The 16597-nt window shown below is 46.0% G+C and overlaps 1 protein-coding gene across 7 annotated transcripts in view; it reads left to right on the plus strand.

Annotated features, from left to right (window-relative positions):
• ZSWIM6 (zinc finger SWIM-type containing 6) overlaps window positions 1-16597 on the plus strand; it is a 347609-nt gene that overhangs the window by 141565 nt on the left and 189447 nt on the right. Inside the window, exon 1 of one of the 7 annotated variants that reach the window (XM_021076973.2) lies at window positions 6327-7003. The exons of 5 other annotated variants lie outside the window; for them this stretch is intronic. In XM_021076973.2, the coding sequence (XP_020932632.2) occupies window positions 6346-7003 (658 nt within the window). In that variant the 5' untranslated portion in view covers window positions 6327-6345. Of the gene's footprint in view, window positions 1-6326; window positions 7004-7219; window positions 7393-16597 lie in introns of those variants that run through there. One more of the 7 variants, XM_085002298.1, reaches the window with a different exon arrangement.

A 16597-nucleotide genomic window follows, 5' to 3' on the forward strand; every position in this document is an offset into this window, starting at 1 on the left:
GAAAAAGTTACAGTTATTAAAAAGGGAAAAGATTACAAGTTACAATTAATTGTAGCACTTTCTATTTCTTTTGGCTATCACTAGGTTCTAAGCCATGTTGGAAGCCTGTTAGACATTTTAGTTCTGAGGTGGTTTCATTTGATGAGACGTTCTCCATTGCACTTTGGATTGGAATGAATAGCAGAATAATACTCTGGTCAGTTTTCACATACTGAAATTGTACACAGACTATATTTACACTAAAATATTTTTGTGAAAAAATTAACAAGAGTAGATTACCTAATATTTAACAAAAGCTAACACCATTTACCTCTGGAGGGAGGAATTATTGTCCAAATTATAAAATTTGAAGCAAATTAATTTATAAGCAATTGCCAACCTGATTTTTTGTATACGTTGAAGATGTAATGATTTATTTTTCAAAATTCCGGATTGCAACTTTGAATGCTTTTGTCTTAAGAGAATACACTGTTCTTAGATATTTCTAAGATGGAAAAGATTGGTTGGTTGGTTGACCTGTGGTTGAATACACTTTCCTACAATTATAGAAAACTCGATAAGGGTAAATTTTAAGGAATGAAACTGTGGAATAGTTAAGTGATAATATGGCCATGGAATTATGATGTTTCCCAATTTGCTTATTCTGAAGAATTATCCGGGGCATACATTAAAAACAGATTCCAAGTCTCACCGTAGCCTTCTCCAGGAGAAAGGTAAAGGAAATCTGTATTTGAAACAAGTACACAGGGCTGTTCTTATGATCTAGCAAGTTGGGGAAATACTGGATAATGGGAAAAGTTCTCACTTTATCATTAGACAGATGAACTTGAATCCCTGCTTGGCCAGATTAGAGCTAAATAAACTTTGGTGAATTTCCCTGAGCCTCCACTTCTTTATTTGTTTCTTATTTAGGGGGAGGGGAGACTCCAAATGAGTTATTGCTTATAAAGGACCTAGCACTGTGTCTGCACCCAGTCCCTTAACAATAATAGTGAAATATTAGTGGTTTGATTTTTCTGGAACTTAACAAAGTTAAAATGGATCAGATTTTCCCCTTCCTCAAAGATGGACCAATTGTTTTAAATTGATGAATTCTGCATTGATCATTACCTGCCCACTTTTTATTTTGCCCAGTAATCTATTTGGTGGAAATGATTGACCAGGGAGATTCTTTCGGCACTCTTCCCTGTTATTGGACACTTTGCCCTGATGAAGTGTCATCTCCAATACCTCATTCTTCACTCTTTTTTAGCCACATAGAATTCTGTCATTCCACTGAAGGGGAGACTAATGCCTAATTCATAGGCTAACTACTCTATTTTAGGTTTTTCTTCCTCTCTAAACAACTTAATTTTATCCCAGGAACCTTAATTGGCTTTGGTTATAATATAAAAGTATATCTTAGTGTGAGGAAAAGCATGGAAATGGAAATAACTTTGTGTCCATCTTCGAATGACCTGAGGTTCCTTAGAACTAACCTGATTCTCCTGCCTTGGAATCTTCCCATTAATGGCAAATCATTCTCTTAATTAGCTGAGGTGACTAGCAATAGTGATGAGGCCAAGCCACTTTCTTTCTGCTGGCCTCCTCTTAAGTGCTGGGACTGTGTGAAGTTCTTGTCACCAACGGGTAGTTTTCAACCTTGAGCGTGAAGAAGACTCATGTGGGGAGTGAGTGTTAATTTCTGGTTCCCAGCTCCAAAATTGTGTGTTATGCTCTGGGGCATTCTAAGGAGGTATCTTAGAAAACCACTGCTCTAGGAATTTGATACATCCCTACTGAATTTAATTCAAAGTTTTATGGTTAGATTAAAGACAGGTAAAGGAGCCATGACAGATGTCTGGCTGGGACTCCACTGTTGCTTTTGAATAAATTCCTTATCTATCCAACTATTGATGCATTCAACTGCAAAGGGCAAGGTGCTTGGTGTGGTACTGGGGGAGAGGGTCATCTCTCTTCTTTGTGGCTATGAGTTTAGCATCTGGGAGTCCTGTTTATGAAGTCTGCCTAAGAGCCTAGCTCCTGACCACACTGGCCGATGTGGTGTGGTGTGATACGATATGATGAGTCACTGCATTTGGGAAGTTGCAGACTCTCTGTACTTTGATTTCCTACCATTGCCTAATGGTAAACATTGGAGCATAACCAGAGGCCTCTAGCCCTGATGTGGTCCCTAGGGTAGGGGCCTCTTTGAAAAGGGCAATTATAATTTAGTAATAATTTCTTTACACACTAGAAAAAAAAAAACCCATTGTAAATATCTCAAAAATGAGATGTGGCAAAAGTATCAGCCAAAGATCACATAATGTCACTTACTTCTCCCTTGGCTCGTGAGCACAGCTGACCTCTGGGGAGACAGAAGCCTTGCAGTGCAGTGTTAGGCACTTGGGACTGCAGAGATGGCTAAGGCGTAATCCCAACCCTTGAGAATTTCTAACCAGGGAAGAGAGAGAAGATGAATGTCTCAAGCAAGTGTAAACATAGCTGTGATGCTAGGCAAAACGGTATAAATGTCACAAGAAAGATCCAAAATGTTAGAGGGGCTTGGGGAGTGAGAGATCACATATCCAGGTAGATTTTCCCAGAGGAAGTGGCATTTGAGCCAGTCCTTAAAGGGTAGGAATTTGACAAGTCACAAGGGAAGAGAGAGAGAGAGGTTATAGGTAGCAGGAACGTTTTGAACAAATGTGCAGAGTGGGAAGGTTGGGGTGATGTCTGAGGAACACGGAGAAGTCCTGATGGGACATAATAGAATTCCTGTTGAGGAACTGGAAGTTCTGTGAGATTTTAAGTAAAGATGAGGCTGGAAATTTGGGTTTGGTCAAGATCATATCTGAATTTGGACTTTTCCTAGTAGGTGGTAGGGAGTCATTTAGAGGGACATGAGCAGAAGGGTGACACAACGAGAATTACACTTTAGGAAGCACAGCAGCTGGGTGGAGGAGGATTTGCAGGAGGAAAGGTTATACAGACATTTCAGTGAGGAGGCTGTGCAGAGTGAAGAGGAAGAATAACTGACTGAGTGAGAGGGGCTGGGATAGATAATGTGGGAAGTAAACCTATATGGGAGTTGCAGGCAAAGGTGAAGAGGAATAAATCTCGGGGGCCTGTGATCAGGTGACAAGAGTAACAACAATCTAGGGGAAGTAAGAGAACCTGGTTTCTGGGAAATATGGTATTTTGGGTTTCAGGTGACAATGGTAAAAGGTGCTGGCCACTAGGAAGAAATAAGTGAACTGAAGCAGAGACCACGGTTGTGAGTTGGGTTGGGTGGAAACTCTCCAAGGGGCAGGCCACTAAAAATGGAGAAGAGGACCCCTCTATAAGCTTCAGGGCAGGGTGTCCATTAAACAGTTTGGCAGAAAAGAAACCTAAAAATAAGGCAGAGAAAGATGAGATGGAGACACTGAAGGGACAGAAGAGTGTCAGGAAAACCAGAGAGAGGAGGACAGCTCAAGACAGAGCGAGTAGTCTCATTATAAAAGACTAGTAGAGGAGTTCCCCTCGTGGTACAGCACAAACGAATCTGACTAGGAACCATGAGGTTTTGGATTCAATCCCTGGCCTTGCTCAGTGGGTTAAGGATCTGGCATTGTGGTGTAGGTCGCAGACATGGCTCGGAACTGGCGTTGCTGTGGCTCTGGTGTAGGCTGGTCGCAACAGCTCCAATTAGACCCCTAGCCTGGGAAAATCCATATGCTGTGGGTGTGGCCCTAAAAAGACAGAAAAGACAAAAATAAATAAATAAATAAATAAATAAATAAATAAATAAGAGAAAGAGAGAGACTAGTAGAGAGGGAAAATTGGGTTAGGCTGAGTTGGTGGCTCTGGATTCATCTTTGAACAGAGAGTTGAATGAAATCCCTCCAGTGTAGGATGATGCCTTAAATACAGTCTCTTTGGTTCAATACAAAATCAAGATCTCTAAACATTAGGCACTGCCAAAGAGGTCTACTTTCCTGTGCAATATGAATTAATTTCTTCCACTGACACTTCACAGGATCTTGAATGAGTCACTTATCCTGTCTAGAGGTATGAATTTTGTCATCTTTAACTTTCCAGTTCAGCGGTTCTGCCTGTATGTGTATGAATATGCTTGGTAATCTACACAATATTACACAAACCTAAATCCTGTCATTACTGTTTGAGGATAGAACAGAAGCCACATTTTACTTTTCGACTTTCTTCTTTTATCACCTATATTTTTAAAAATTAAAATCTTTTTATTTTTCAAGAAACCCAGAAATGGAACAACTGGAGGAAAAACCTTCCCCCTCCCTTTTGCCCATAAAGATATTCTTCCAGTTTTCTGCCCAGGCCTTTTCCTAAGCATTGAGGAGGTGCCCAGAAAAATACCAGATGGATATACAAAAACATAATGTCACCAAAATTTTCCTAACAAGTAAGGCAGCTATGGAAAGTCGGCCAGCATCAGGTCCCCTGGGAACCTGCAGTCTGGGGCTTGGTGAGGCCTGAAGAGGGAAAGAACCAAGACGTGGAGCTCTAGGTCTCCGGGGCCCGGCCCTGAGTGGACGATTTTTTAAAACTCAGGAGCGCTCTTACCCCTTTAAATCCAAGCAACGAGGAGGCAGGTGGCTCTCCTCCAATAACCTTAAAAGATGCGAGTGTCAAAGAAGATAGGGTTTATCTTCTACAACAGCGACAGTATCAGTGACATGGTTTACAGCAAAAACAGAAGGCAGGGCAAAGAGTAAGGGTGTCTCTAACGTGATAATTAAGTCTGTGTCTTGGACCCAGGTTCGACGGAGCTCTGCTGAGTGCGAAAAACAACGTCCGTAGCGTTCCTGGTTCAGCCTGGGACTCTCCGCTTCTACCCTGGCCCTGGCCCCAGCAAGCTGTGTCCTCTGTTCGCCCGCCCTGCACGCTGCCTTTACCCTGGAGGATGGGCCGCTCGGGGCGGCAGAGAGCGCGGCGCACATCCCGAGCGCCAGGGCTCCCCTCAGCCCGACGCCTGGGGCCGAGGCGTGTCAGATTCAAGTGCGCACCAAGCGCGCTCGCAGCCGCCGTCCGCTGCGGAGCAGCCGGGGCGCGCCGTCTGCAGTTGCTGGGCTGTGCGCTCGGGCCCGTAGGGTGTGTGTGTGTGTGTGTGTGTGTGCGCGCGCGCGCGCGCGCCCGCCCGTGGTGTCTGTACTCACAAAGGTGTGTTTGCTAAACCCACTGCCCCCGGGTGCCCTCCACTACGAGCCCGATCACTCTCAGGCATGGACTGGTGTATCCGCAGCGCGGCCGCGGGGGCGACAAGGGCCGGTTCAAGTTCCCCAGCTCCGCGCCGGCGAGCGGGCCGGCTTCCTCGCCCGCGGGGCTGAGGAAGCGCGAGGGCGGGGCGGCTGTGGCTGGCTCCGGACGCAAGTCGCACTGCTACTGGGCAGGTTCGGAGCGCTCTGCGCTTTATCGGACACTTTGGCAGGCTCAGGAGCCGAGACAGAGCGGACTTGGAGCTCGGGGCTGGGTGCACTGCAGCCACGAGGGGCAGCGGGGCTGGTGCTCTCCTCCTCCGCCTAGGTTTGCAAAAGTGAACTGGAAAACAGCCGCGGAACGCAGCCTCCTCCCTTTTCTCCGGCGCCGCAGCCTGGGCTGGGGGTGGGGGGAGTTCCTCCGGTCTGACTGGAGGGGAAGCGGGCGGCCGGGCAGCTTCAGCCGCACCTCCTCCGCCTTCCTCTCCACCCCGGTCCCCGGGGTTCCACGCCGCATTTCTTTGTTTTGAAAGCGCCTCCTCCGCCCAGAGGCTTTTCCCCCGGCGGGCAGGCTCTGATGGGGGGGTGGGGCATCGACCCGCCGGCCCCGCCCTCCATTTAGCTCGGACACCTCCTCCTTACTCACCTCCTATCTCCCCTTCCCTCCCCGCTGCGACCCACGAGGCGCGTCCTCACTTGCAGGACATCAAAGGATGGCAGGGAATTGGAGGGGTAAGTTGAGTAGGCTAGGGGCGCAAAGACCCACCCACCTTAGGCCAGGCCTGGCGGCCCGCCCCCTCCCGCGGGAACCCTGCCAGAGCCCCGCCCCTCCGCGTCACAGCAGCCTGACATTCTCACAACCCCACCGGCACCCAACCCCACCGCCCCCGCTACCCTGGTGTCCGCGGAGTGCTCTATTTATGTTTCAGCCCAGCGATTTGCATAGGGCCCGCCCCTGGCCCTAGGTCCCCCTATCGGTGCCCCGCCTCAGCCAGGACGTCATGGAGAAGGCCTCGCCTCTTGTGCCCATACAAGGAGCGGCGGGCCCTAGATGGCAGCGTGGCGTCGCGGCGGCGTGTGCGTGTCGCGCTTCCTTGTGCCGTTTATAGGGTCTCGGCACTTCCGCTGTCGGGTTAGAAGCGGCGCGGTCATGGCGGAGCGCGGACAGCAGCCTCCTCCCGCGAAACGGCTCTGCTGCCGGCCGGGCGGCGGCGGCGGCGGCGGCGGCAGCGGCGGCGGGGCCAGCAGCGGCGGCGGAGGAGCGGGTGGCGGTTACAGCTCTGCCTGTCGGCCGGGCCCGCGGGCGGGCGGTGCGGCGGCAGCGGTGTGCGGGGGCGGCGCAGCGTTGGGGCTGCTGCCACCGGGCAAGACCCAGAGCCCCGAGTCGCTGCTGGACATCGCTGCGCGCAAGGTGGCTGAGAAGTGGCCGTTCCAGCGCGTGGAGGAGCGCTTCGAGCGCATCCCGGAGCCGGTGCAGCGCCGCATCGTCTACTGGTCCTTCCCCCGCAGCGAGCGGGAGATCTGCATGTACTCGTCCTTCAACACCGGCGGCGGCGCCGCGGGCGGCCCCGGCGACGACAGCGGCGGCCCCGGCGGCGGCGCGGGCGGCGCGGGCGGCGGCGGCTCCTCGTCCTCGCCGGCCGCCACCTCGGCCGCCGCCGCCGCCGCCGCTGCCGCCGCCGCCGGGGCCGGGGCCCCGTCGGTGGGGGCCGCCGGGTCGGCGGACGGCGGCGATGAGACACGGCTGCCCTTCCGCCGGGGCATCGCGCTGCTGGAAAGCGGCTGCGTCGACAACGTCCTGCAAGTCGGTGAGTCACGGGGCAGTCTGGGGGCCGTCTGTCCGTCGGTCAGTCCCTCAGGGGGGCGCCCGCCCCCTCCCCTCTGGGCAGCCCCTCAGCGCAGCGCGCGCCCGCACCCCGCCCGGTGCCCTCACCGGCCCGGACAGTCCTCCTGAGTGGAGCGCCCATTTCCTCCCCGCCCCTCCCCGCCCCCTGTCTCCCCGGACGGGCCAGCGCGAGTGGGAAATGAATCAGCAGGACGCGCCCCGCCGCGGGGTCGGCGGGGTGGGTGTCGGGTGCTCCCGGTCCCCTCCATTCCTCCCCCTCCTCCCCCGGAGCACGTCCTGGAGCCCTGCTCGCCTGTTTTGGGGGGTGAATGTGGACAAAGGCACCGGCGGACGGCCGGGCTCCGGCGGAGGGTGTGTGTGGCGGGGCCGTGCGGGGCGGGGGAGGGGGCGCGGGCCGCACAGACAATGCCGGCCGGTGCCGAGCGGGCGGCCGGGCCGAGCTCTATGCTCTCTCTCCTCTCTTTCCTTGTCTGTGGCTCGCTGAGCGTCTTTCTTTCTCCTCTCCCCCTCCCTCCCCGCCCCCTCGATTTGAGGGGAGGAAAATACATTTTAATGCCACTCGGCGGCCGCTCCTCTCAGGGCTTCGACGGGCTGGCGGCCGCGGCGCTCCAGGGGTCGCTGCGGCGTCTGGGCTGGCCCGGACGAGCTCCGCCGGTCGCCCCGGGATTTAAATGTCCTTCGCTCCGCGCCTTGCCCTGTGGGAGCTGCGCGGGCGGCGGGCTGGACGCCTCTCCTGAGGGATCTCTCCCGCCGAAGACGCCCCCCGAATTAAAGGGCGCGAGCCGGGCCGGGAGCGGCTGGCTCTTCCCCTTTCCGAGGCATGCCCGGGTTTCCTCCCGCCAGAGTTCTCTTTGCGCGAGGGGCCGGGGGTCGCGCTCCGTGCGAGCCGCGGGGAGCAGTGACGGCCCGGGGCTCGCGGCCGGCGGCTGCAGGAGCGCGAGGCGGAGGGGCTCCGAGGCTGCTCCCGCGTCCCGCCCGGAGCGACCGCCTGGCAGCCGGGCACGACCTCGCACTTTGTTCTCATTTTCAGGTTTATTTGTGTTCCTTTCAGTTTTCTGTCACCTCCGAAAAGGGGAAACCAAACAAAAGAGTCTCTATTTCTTTTCAGGGCTTGTAAAGTAGAAGATATTTGACAAAGGCGAGAGAAGGACTTGTGATTTAAAGCTGCACAGCCCTCCTTTCTCTGACAGACCATGAGAGTTTTCTCAAATACCGAGTTTTAAGAGCTTTCTCTGTTCTCCCCCCTCCCCCCACCTTCCAGTGTGTTTTTCTGGTCAATTTTTTTTTTTTTTTTAAAGCTATAGTCATGGGTGTTTGAGCTGGACTGAAAAGAACAATGCTGTAGTGAAGCTCCCCTTTCCCCATATTTTTGTTCTAATTGCAAGCAGTGTATTTTCTACTCCCTCTCATATTGCTGTCTATTTAGATTGTGGTGGTGAACATTTTTCCTAATGAATGGGGCGAGATTTGCAAGCGTCACTGTCTCTGATTTTTAATTTAATCTTCTTTCCTTAGTCAGTTCCTTTTATCTTTCTTTTTGGGAGTCGGGTGGGGGTCTGGGTAGGGGCCCCAAGAGAGAATTAAGATTTGTTTTAATCCTGTCTGGTTAATTTGAATTCTAATGCAATCTGCAAATGTGATTTTCTGCATGGTCATTTATTTCTAAGGCAGCCCCCAGTGTTGCCTTTTCTAGGTGAGATACCCTTTCCTAAATCTAGAGGAGGATTTAACTTCTGAGGTTATCCATCCATCCATTTTTTAAAAAAATCTAATTAACATTCTTTCATGTTACACAGCGTATCACCCCCCCCCCCTTTCGTTTTCTGCCTGGTTGAAATGGATTGAAACACATCCATAGTTTCTCAGTATAACAAACTAGAGTTTGTGAGTTCTTATGGCTTGGCTGGCAGTGTTGAGTTTTTTTTTTTTTTTTTTTCCCTCCCTCTCTGTGCTTGACTCTGCTTGCAAGCAATGAGGAATGACAGAAGAGCACATAGGGAGGGTTTCTTGGCTGATTGCATTTAAGCCAGGAATTCACTGTGAAAATAAAGCCAAGGGACGATAAATAAAAGATGCAATCTTCTCTAGGAGACAGACACACAGCGTGGGCTTTGCCTGCTTTCATTGGTGAAGAGGCCTGGGTGAGTTGTAAAAGAAAATAGTAACTTTTTGAATAGTCCCCAGAGGGGAAGAAGGCCACTGAATGGAGTTGGCAGTGGTTGATATGAAGTAGTATGATGCTTCTCATATAGCTTGAAGGTTTACCGCCCGTTCAGAAACACTTACAGCTAAACAAGTGCTGTACATATTGTGGAAAATGTTCTTTTTTCCTCCTCTGAATTCTGGCAGTTTCCTTAACTTCCAAGTTGTATTACTTGTTGTGCCAGTCAGCTTAGAGATGGAAGGCTGTTGAATGCCTAGCAGCTGGCACTGTGAGATAGAAAATTTATGACCAGGACTTTTCTTGATGAAGAAGGGAGAGAGTGGCTAGATTAACCATCTAATTTAGCTCCAAGTGGTGGTTTGAATTGGAACTAATGTGAGGCTTATTTTATAATTTTGTGATTTGAGGTAGAACTCCATTTCACTTCATAACCTGAAATGGAAAAGGTCAGAATACTGTGTTGATAGCATCATAAGTAGTTTTCTAGTATTGCAAAAGTACAAGTTTGTACAGAAAGTATTCATTGACTTTTGTAGAGATTACTCAATTGCAGCTACAGACAGTCTAGTTGTTGGACTTTATTTTACAGTTGTACTGTTGAAGATTATTTAAGGATCAAGGGACAGAGCATTGGGACCTCCCAGAAATTAAACATACTTGCTTATTTTTCAACTCCTAGAGTTTAAGAAGAAATTTAAAGGAAAATAATTAAACCTTTGGTGTAGTGGTTGTAAGTAATATTTAATTGGTGCAGAACTGTTCATCACTTGATTATGGGAAGTTTTAGAGAAAGCATAGTTGGCTTATTTTTGTTAAATAAGGATATATTGTAAGGGAGTATCACTGAAGAACATGTAAATGTTATTGACAGCATTTAAGTAATGATTTAGAAGCCATATAAAAAATTTTCCCAAAAATTTTGCCTGGGAAAGAGCTTTCCTAAAGGAATTTGAAAATTGAATTATAAAGGAAAAAATGTATGTAAATTACTTGATTAAAAACAAAATTTCTGTAAGACTGAAAACATGATGAAGCTAGTTAAGCAATGAACTGGGGCAAATATTTGCAACTTGTTTGACCCAAGTGTGGCAGAGAACTCCTAAAAATTGTGGAAAAAGATGAATAACCTGGCAAAAAATGGGCAACAGACATCACAAAGAAATGCAAATCATTAAATGTGTTCATCTTTACTAAAAGAGACCCAAATAAAAATGACATGCCATTTTCATCTGCCACATTGGTGCATACTTAAGGGTAGACAGTACCCAGAATTGGTTGAGGAAGTGGGAAGATGAGATGCTGCATTCCCTGATGCCTGGTGCAGTATTTTTGGGTCAATTCTAGGAATTTATCCTATAGATACATGGATATTAGTGTACAAAGATGTTCAGTACAGTGAGCAGTGCTCATTTAAGTATGGTTTGCAATACTGAAAAGCTGGAATCGATCTAAATTTCCATTGGAAGGGGGCTGGTTATGAATACTCAGTGGAATACTAGGCAATCATGAAAAAATGGAAATGGGTTTTTATATACTGGCAAGAAGAGGTGACCAGCATATTTCATTTAAAAACAAGTCAACTGTTTATATAGTATACTGCAATTTCTGTTTAAAACAAAAAAAAAGATAGTCTTGCATATATGTGTATAAACATACCTTGAAAGGCTACCCAAAGTCATTGAAAAGTGACTATTGCTGGAGAAGGGCATTCAGATGATGGGGAAGGTTTTGGGGGAAATTTTACATTTCACTTTATTGTCTTAATGGTTGAATTTTTCTTAAAACTAGAAGCATATATTTTTGTAATAAAAATATTAGAAAATATCCTTTTTTTTTTTTTACAAAAATGTGTTTTTAACATTTATTTATTTTTTATTTTTACAGCTGAACCTATGCATATTGAGGTTCCTGCACTAGGGGCCAGATTGGAGCTACACCTCCTGCTTATGCCTCAGCCACAGCCTCACAGGGTCTGAGCTGCATCTGCAAACTACCCTGCAGCTTTTGGCAATGCCAGATCCTTAACCCACTGAGTGAGGCCAGGGATTGAACCTACATCCTCACTGGCACTATCTTGGGTTCTCAACCCACTGAATGGGGCCAGGGATTGAACCTACCTCTTCGACAACACTATCTTGGGTTCTTAACCCACTGAGCCACAGCTGGAACTCCCTATTTTTATTTTAAATGTGTTTTATTTTTAAAATTATTATTATTATTTTTTGGTCTTTTTTTTTTTTTTAGGGCCGACCCTGGGGCATATGGAAGTTCCCAGGCTAGGGATAGAATCCAAGCCACATCTGTGACCTATGGCACAGCTGCAGCGACATGGGATCTTTAACCCACTGCGTTAGACCGGGGATCAAACTGGCAGTGCCACAGAGACAAGCTGGATCATTAACCAGCTGTGCCACAGCAGGAACTCAATCCTTTTGTTTTTAAGTAATGCATATTTTTTGTTTTCGGCTTTGTGTGTCTCTGTTCCCCCTTTGTGAAGATCTGGCATGCCCTCACATTTTTTTGTTTTGAAACACCGTTTCCTTATTTGTGACTAAATAATCATTTAAAGAAATGTCTAAACAAAAATTAGAAACTAGGGTCTTTTGTAGGAGAATGTGGGAACTAAGTTTTAAAAGGAGCTGCTTTTTGTGGGGGGGAGCTGATTACTTTTGGGAGAGAGGTTCTGTTAATACTTTGATAAACATTCCCTTGGTCTTTTAAGATTCATAACCTAAAATTTCATGATTTAGAATTAGCAAGGCAATAAAAGGTGATCATTATTAGATTTAAGATGGTTAAAATTTTTTTTTTTTTTTTTTGTCTTTTTTGTTGTTGTTGTTGTTGCTATTTCTTGGGCCGCTCCCGTGGCATATGGAGGTTCCCAGGCTAGGGGTCCAATCGGAGCTGTAGCCACCGGCCTATGCCAGAGCCACAGCAACGCGGGATCCGAGCCGCGTCTGCAACCTACACCACAGCTCATGGCAACGCCGGATCGTTAACCCACTGAGCAAGGGCAGGGACCAAACCCGCAACCTCATGGTTCCTAGTCGGATTCGTTAACCACTGTGCCATGACGGGAACTCCTAAGATGGTTAAAATTTTAATCAGCTAATTTACTTTGGGCTAACTTGCTGGCCTTTGATTATTTTGATTTTCTTTACAGAGCAGAGATTATTATAGAAAGATGTGATTCTAAGAGCACTTTTAGAGTTGGGTGTTTTGTTTATTGATGATAGTACAGTTCATTGAATGTATTTTCATATTAAAGTAATGATCTAAAATAAATTTGAAATAGATCCTATACTTTTTCTGCCTTTCGGTTAATGAAAAATTACACAAAAGAAATTTTGAAACTAGTTGCATGTATATTTTTTATTTTTCTGTGAGTTGAGATATTTGAGTTGCTTATAATTGATTTTTGAAAGTATTTGAGTATCTCAGATATGCTCAGCATTGTTGTGAGGGAGTTTAAATTTTCAATTTTAGGTGAAGAAATCTTGGAATTTGTTATGATAATAGCTTAGTTCTCTGATGGTTAGTGTTGGTCCAGTGAAGAAATCTAAAGTGTTCAGGAGATAATACTTTCCATAGCCAAAAGATTTTAGCAATACTGGAAGGTGGAATGACAGATTTGAATTAAGCAAACATTTATATTCTTGCTTTAGTCTTTAACTTCTTGCCTCACACCTGTATTTTGAGTACATCCTGGGATTGAGGATAAAAAGGCTTACCCCCATTATTTTATTTCAACTGTGCATTAAATTTCAGCCTTTCTGCAGATCCAAGACTCAGATACCTTTCCTTTTCATAATAATCAGGGAGTTCCCATCATGGCTGAACAGAAACAAATCTGACTAGTATCCATGAAGATGCAGGTTCAATCCCTGGTCTTGCTTAGTGGGTTAAGGATCTGGCATTGCCATGAGCTGTGGTGTAGGTCGTAGACATGGCTTGGATCTGGAGTTGCTGTGGCTGTGGTGTAGGCTGGCAACTGCAGCTCCAATTCCACCCCTAGCCTGGGAACCTCCATATGTTGCAGTGTGGCCCTAAAAAGACCAAAAAAAAAAAAAAAAAAAAAAAAAGCACAATGCTCTGGAATGTGTCCTTTAATAGACAGATTATTGCATCTTGAGGTCAGTATTGTTTTAAGTATGTCCTGGACAATTTTAAAGATGTTTATCCCTGACTTCTTTTCTTTTCACAATGGGTAATCATTTGCTATCGATTCCAACTCTGAATGCTTCACTTGGAAAGATGCAGGTCAACATGTCTTGTCTTGTATTTTTTTTTAGCATGTCTTCTCTACTTAGACTCGTATTAAGTTTTCTTAAGAATGTGTGATTTCAGGGAGTTCCCGTCGTGGCGCAGTGGTTAACGAATCCGACTAGGAACCATGAGGTTGCGGGTTCGGTCCCTGCCCTTGCTCAGTAGGTTAACGATCCGGCGTTGCCGTGAGCTGTGGTGTAGGTTGCAGACGCGGCTCGGATCCCGCGTTGCTGTGGCTCTGGCGTAGGCCGGTGGCTACAGCTCCGATTGGACCCCTAGCCTGGGAACCTCCATATGCCGCGGAAGCGGCCCAAGAGATAACAACAACAACAAAAGACAAAAAAAAAAAAAAAAAAGAATGTGTGATTTCAGGAGTTCCCATGGTGGCGCAGTGGTTAACGAATCTGACTGAGAACCATGAGGTTGCAGGTTCGATCCCTGCCCTTGCTCAGTGGGTTAACGATCCGGCGTTGCCGTGAGCTGTGGTGTAGGTTGCAGATGCGGCTCGGATCCCGCGTTGCTGTGGCTCTGGTGTAGGCCAGCGGCTATAGCTGCGATTCGACCCCTAGCCTGGGAACCTCCATATGCCACAGGAGCGGCCCGAGAAATGGCAAAAAGACAAAAAGACCAAAAAAAAAAAAAAAAAAAAGAGTGTGTGATTTCAGCTAGTAATATGTTCAGTAAATAGAATGGCAGTGAAAGAAGGACATGTTTGCTTTTAAGAAAGCTGTCCCTTTTGAAAATTTTACAAATGGGTCTGTACTAATTCTAAATGCTTATGGGCTTTATGTTTTTGTGTTAGAAAATCAGTTTTCTTCGATAATGCAAAATGAATTTGGTACCTTTATATTAAGAAGCTTACATATATACATATGGTAGAACAAACTCAAGTTGTGTTAGAGATTTTTATAGGGGCAACCATTAAACCACTAAACTGCTGCTAACTTTCAGTTGCCGTATTTAAGAGGACAAATACCCTAGAAAAGAAAAGCAGATTTTAGGTAAGTATAAACATCTTAGAAGCAAAGCAGATTATAGGCAGCTATTTTTAAAATAGTAATAAACTACGTAGAACCCACAAAACCATTTTTAGTTACCTTTCAAATTACTGTCATCTAATTTGAAGAACCTTACTTTCTCCCAACAAAAAAACTAATTTAATTTTCTTGGTTTATTAAATTTTTAACATATGTAAATGTAAATGTTTGGGGACTACTGTAAATTAGAAAACATGAGCTGTTTCCTCCTTTAAATAGGTGAAAAGACTCATGTCCTTCTGAGAAATCAATACCAAATGATAATTTGGAGAAATATTTTGCATTGCCTTGTCCCATGCAGAGACTTGTTACTCAATCCTAGCCAGAGTCTCAAAAATAAAGTATGTTGGTTAGATTTGTTTAAAAAACCTGAGTATCTTTCCACTTTTTGCTTTCAGTGCCTTGTGTTCTGTTAAGAATATGCTTTGTACATGGTTTTCAGTTCTTTAAAAAATAGGATGCTTCCTTTATTATTATTTTTTAATCTAGAAAAGGTAGGAGTTCCCATTGTGGCTCGGTGGTTAACGAATCCCACTAGGAACCATGAGGATGTGGGTTCGGTCCCTGCCCTTGCTCAGTGGGTTAACGATCCGGCGTTGCCGTGAGCTGTGGTGTAGGTTGCACACAAGGCTTGGATCCCGTGTTGCTGTGGCTCTGGCGTAGGCTGGCGGTTACAGCTCCGATTCGACCCCTAGCCTGGGAACCTCCACATGCTGAGGGAGCGGCCCAGGAAATGGCAAAAAGACAAAAAGACAAAAAAGAAAAAAAAAAGAAAAGGTAGTAGCCAAGACAAGCTTTGAAGAGAATGCAGTGCAAAATCTCCTTTTCATTTTGAACTTAAAAATTGACTTGTAGCTGATAGAAAGTGAATTCTATTGCAAAGCGTATGCTAAGAGTTTTATATTTGTGTAATTCTTAAGTGATTACTAGTTTTCTGTCCCCATATGTTACATATATTCATATGTTTATTTATGTATTTGAAACTAATTTTATGTTCACAGATGAGCAAAAAGGGGATAAATGGAACCTATGTGTCATTTGAGTATTATTACTGCAAGCATGTTTCAGTGACCCTTGTATTCAGGTACACTGTTCTATTTCCTTTTTTTTTTTTTTTTTTTTTGTCTTTTGCCATTTCTTGGGCCGCTCCCGCGGCATATGGAGGTTCCCAGGCTAGGGGTCCAATCGGAGCTGTAGCCACCGGCCTACACCAGAGCCGCAGCAACGCGGGATCCGAGCTGTGTCTGTAACCTACACCACAGCTCACGGCAACGCCGGATCCTTAACCCACTGAGCAAGCTCAGGGACCCAACCCGCAATCTCATGGTTCCTAGTCGGATTTGTTAACCACTGCGCCACGACGGGAACTCCTGTTCTATTTCTTCTTAAACATGCTGACAGATGAGGTGCTATTTTTACAAAATACTCTTTCATGATAGCTGTTACCTAATTATTGCACCCTGGAAATTTCTAGAGATCAATGCCAGCTTCTCGCATTTTGCTGTTGAGAAAACTGAGGCCCAGACATGTTGACTAATTTATCCAGAGAGACATAGTAAATTGCAAAGTTAAACATGGAATCTCAGGCTGCCTCTTAATTTGCTGGGAATGTTTGGTAAGTTTCATAAAATCTCAGAAATTAGAATAAACATGTTTTGAATGTTAATTGGCTGTACTATTGGAGACATTATTTGGAGAACATTTCATTGAGTGTTATAAAAGTATTTCTAGGTAGCATTTTAGTTACAGGCCGGATTCTAATGGCTTCAGTTAAGCAGCGATTCTAGCTTGCTAAGTACGTGCAAGTGTAACAGGTTTAGACATTTGGAAATGGTAGAGATGTTCTTTGATGAGATTCAAGTTCAGGAAAAGTTAGTTATGGTTGCTGTATGTATGAAACTATTACAACTGGTGTGAATATACACAATAGTTTGCATGCCCCCTTGTAATAAAGAATTCATGGAAAATTGAAAATACTCATGAAGAATAATAGAGGTTAGTACCCAGTAAGAAATTTATCTGCTCTGAACTTATTATGTTTATGAATACTTATTCAGTAGTGTCTGTGTTTGACAGTTTTTGTACGTTT

The sequence above is a fragment of the Sus scrofa genome, chromosome 16 (assembly GCF_054392235.1).
Source record: "Sus scrofa isolate SSC_HxYL_T2T_F1_AM1 chromosome 16, Sscrofa_HxYL_maternal_Yorkshire_Landrace_v2.0, whole genome shotgun sequence".
In the NCBI taxonomy this organism is placed as follows: Eukaryota; Metazoa; Chordata; class Mammalia; order Artiodactyla; family Suidae; genus Sus; species Sus scrofa.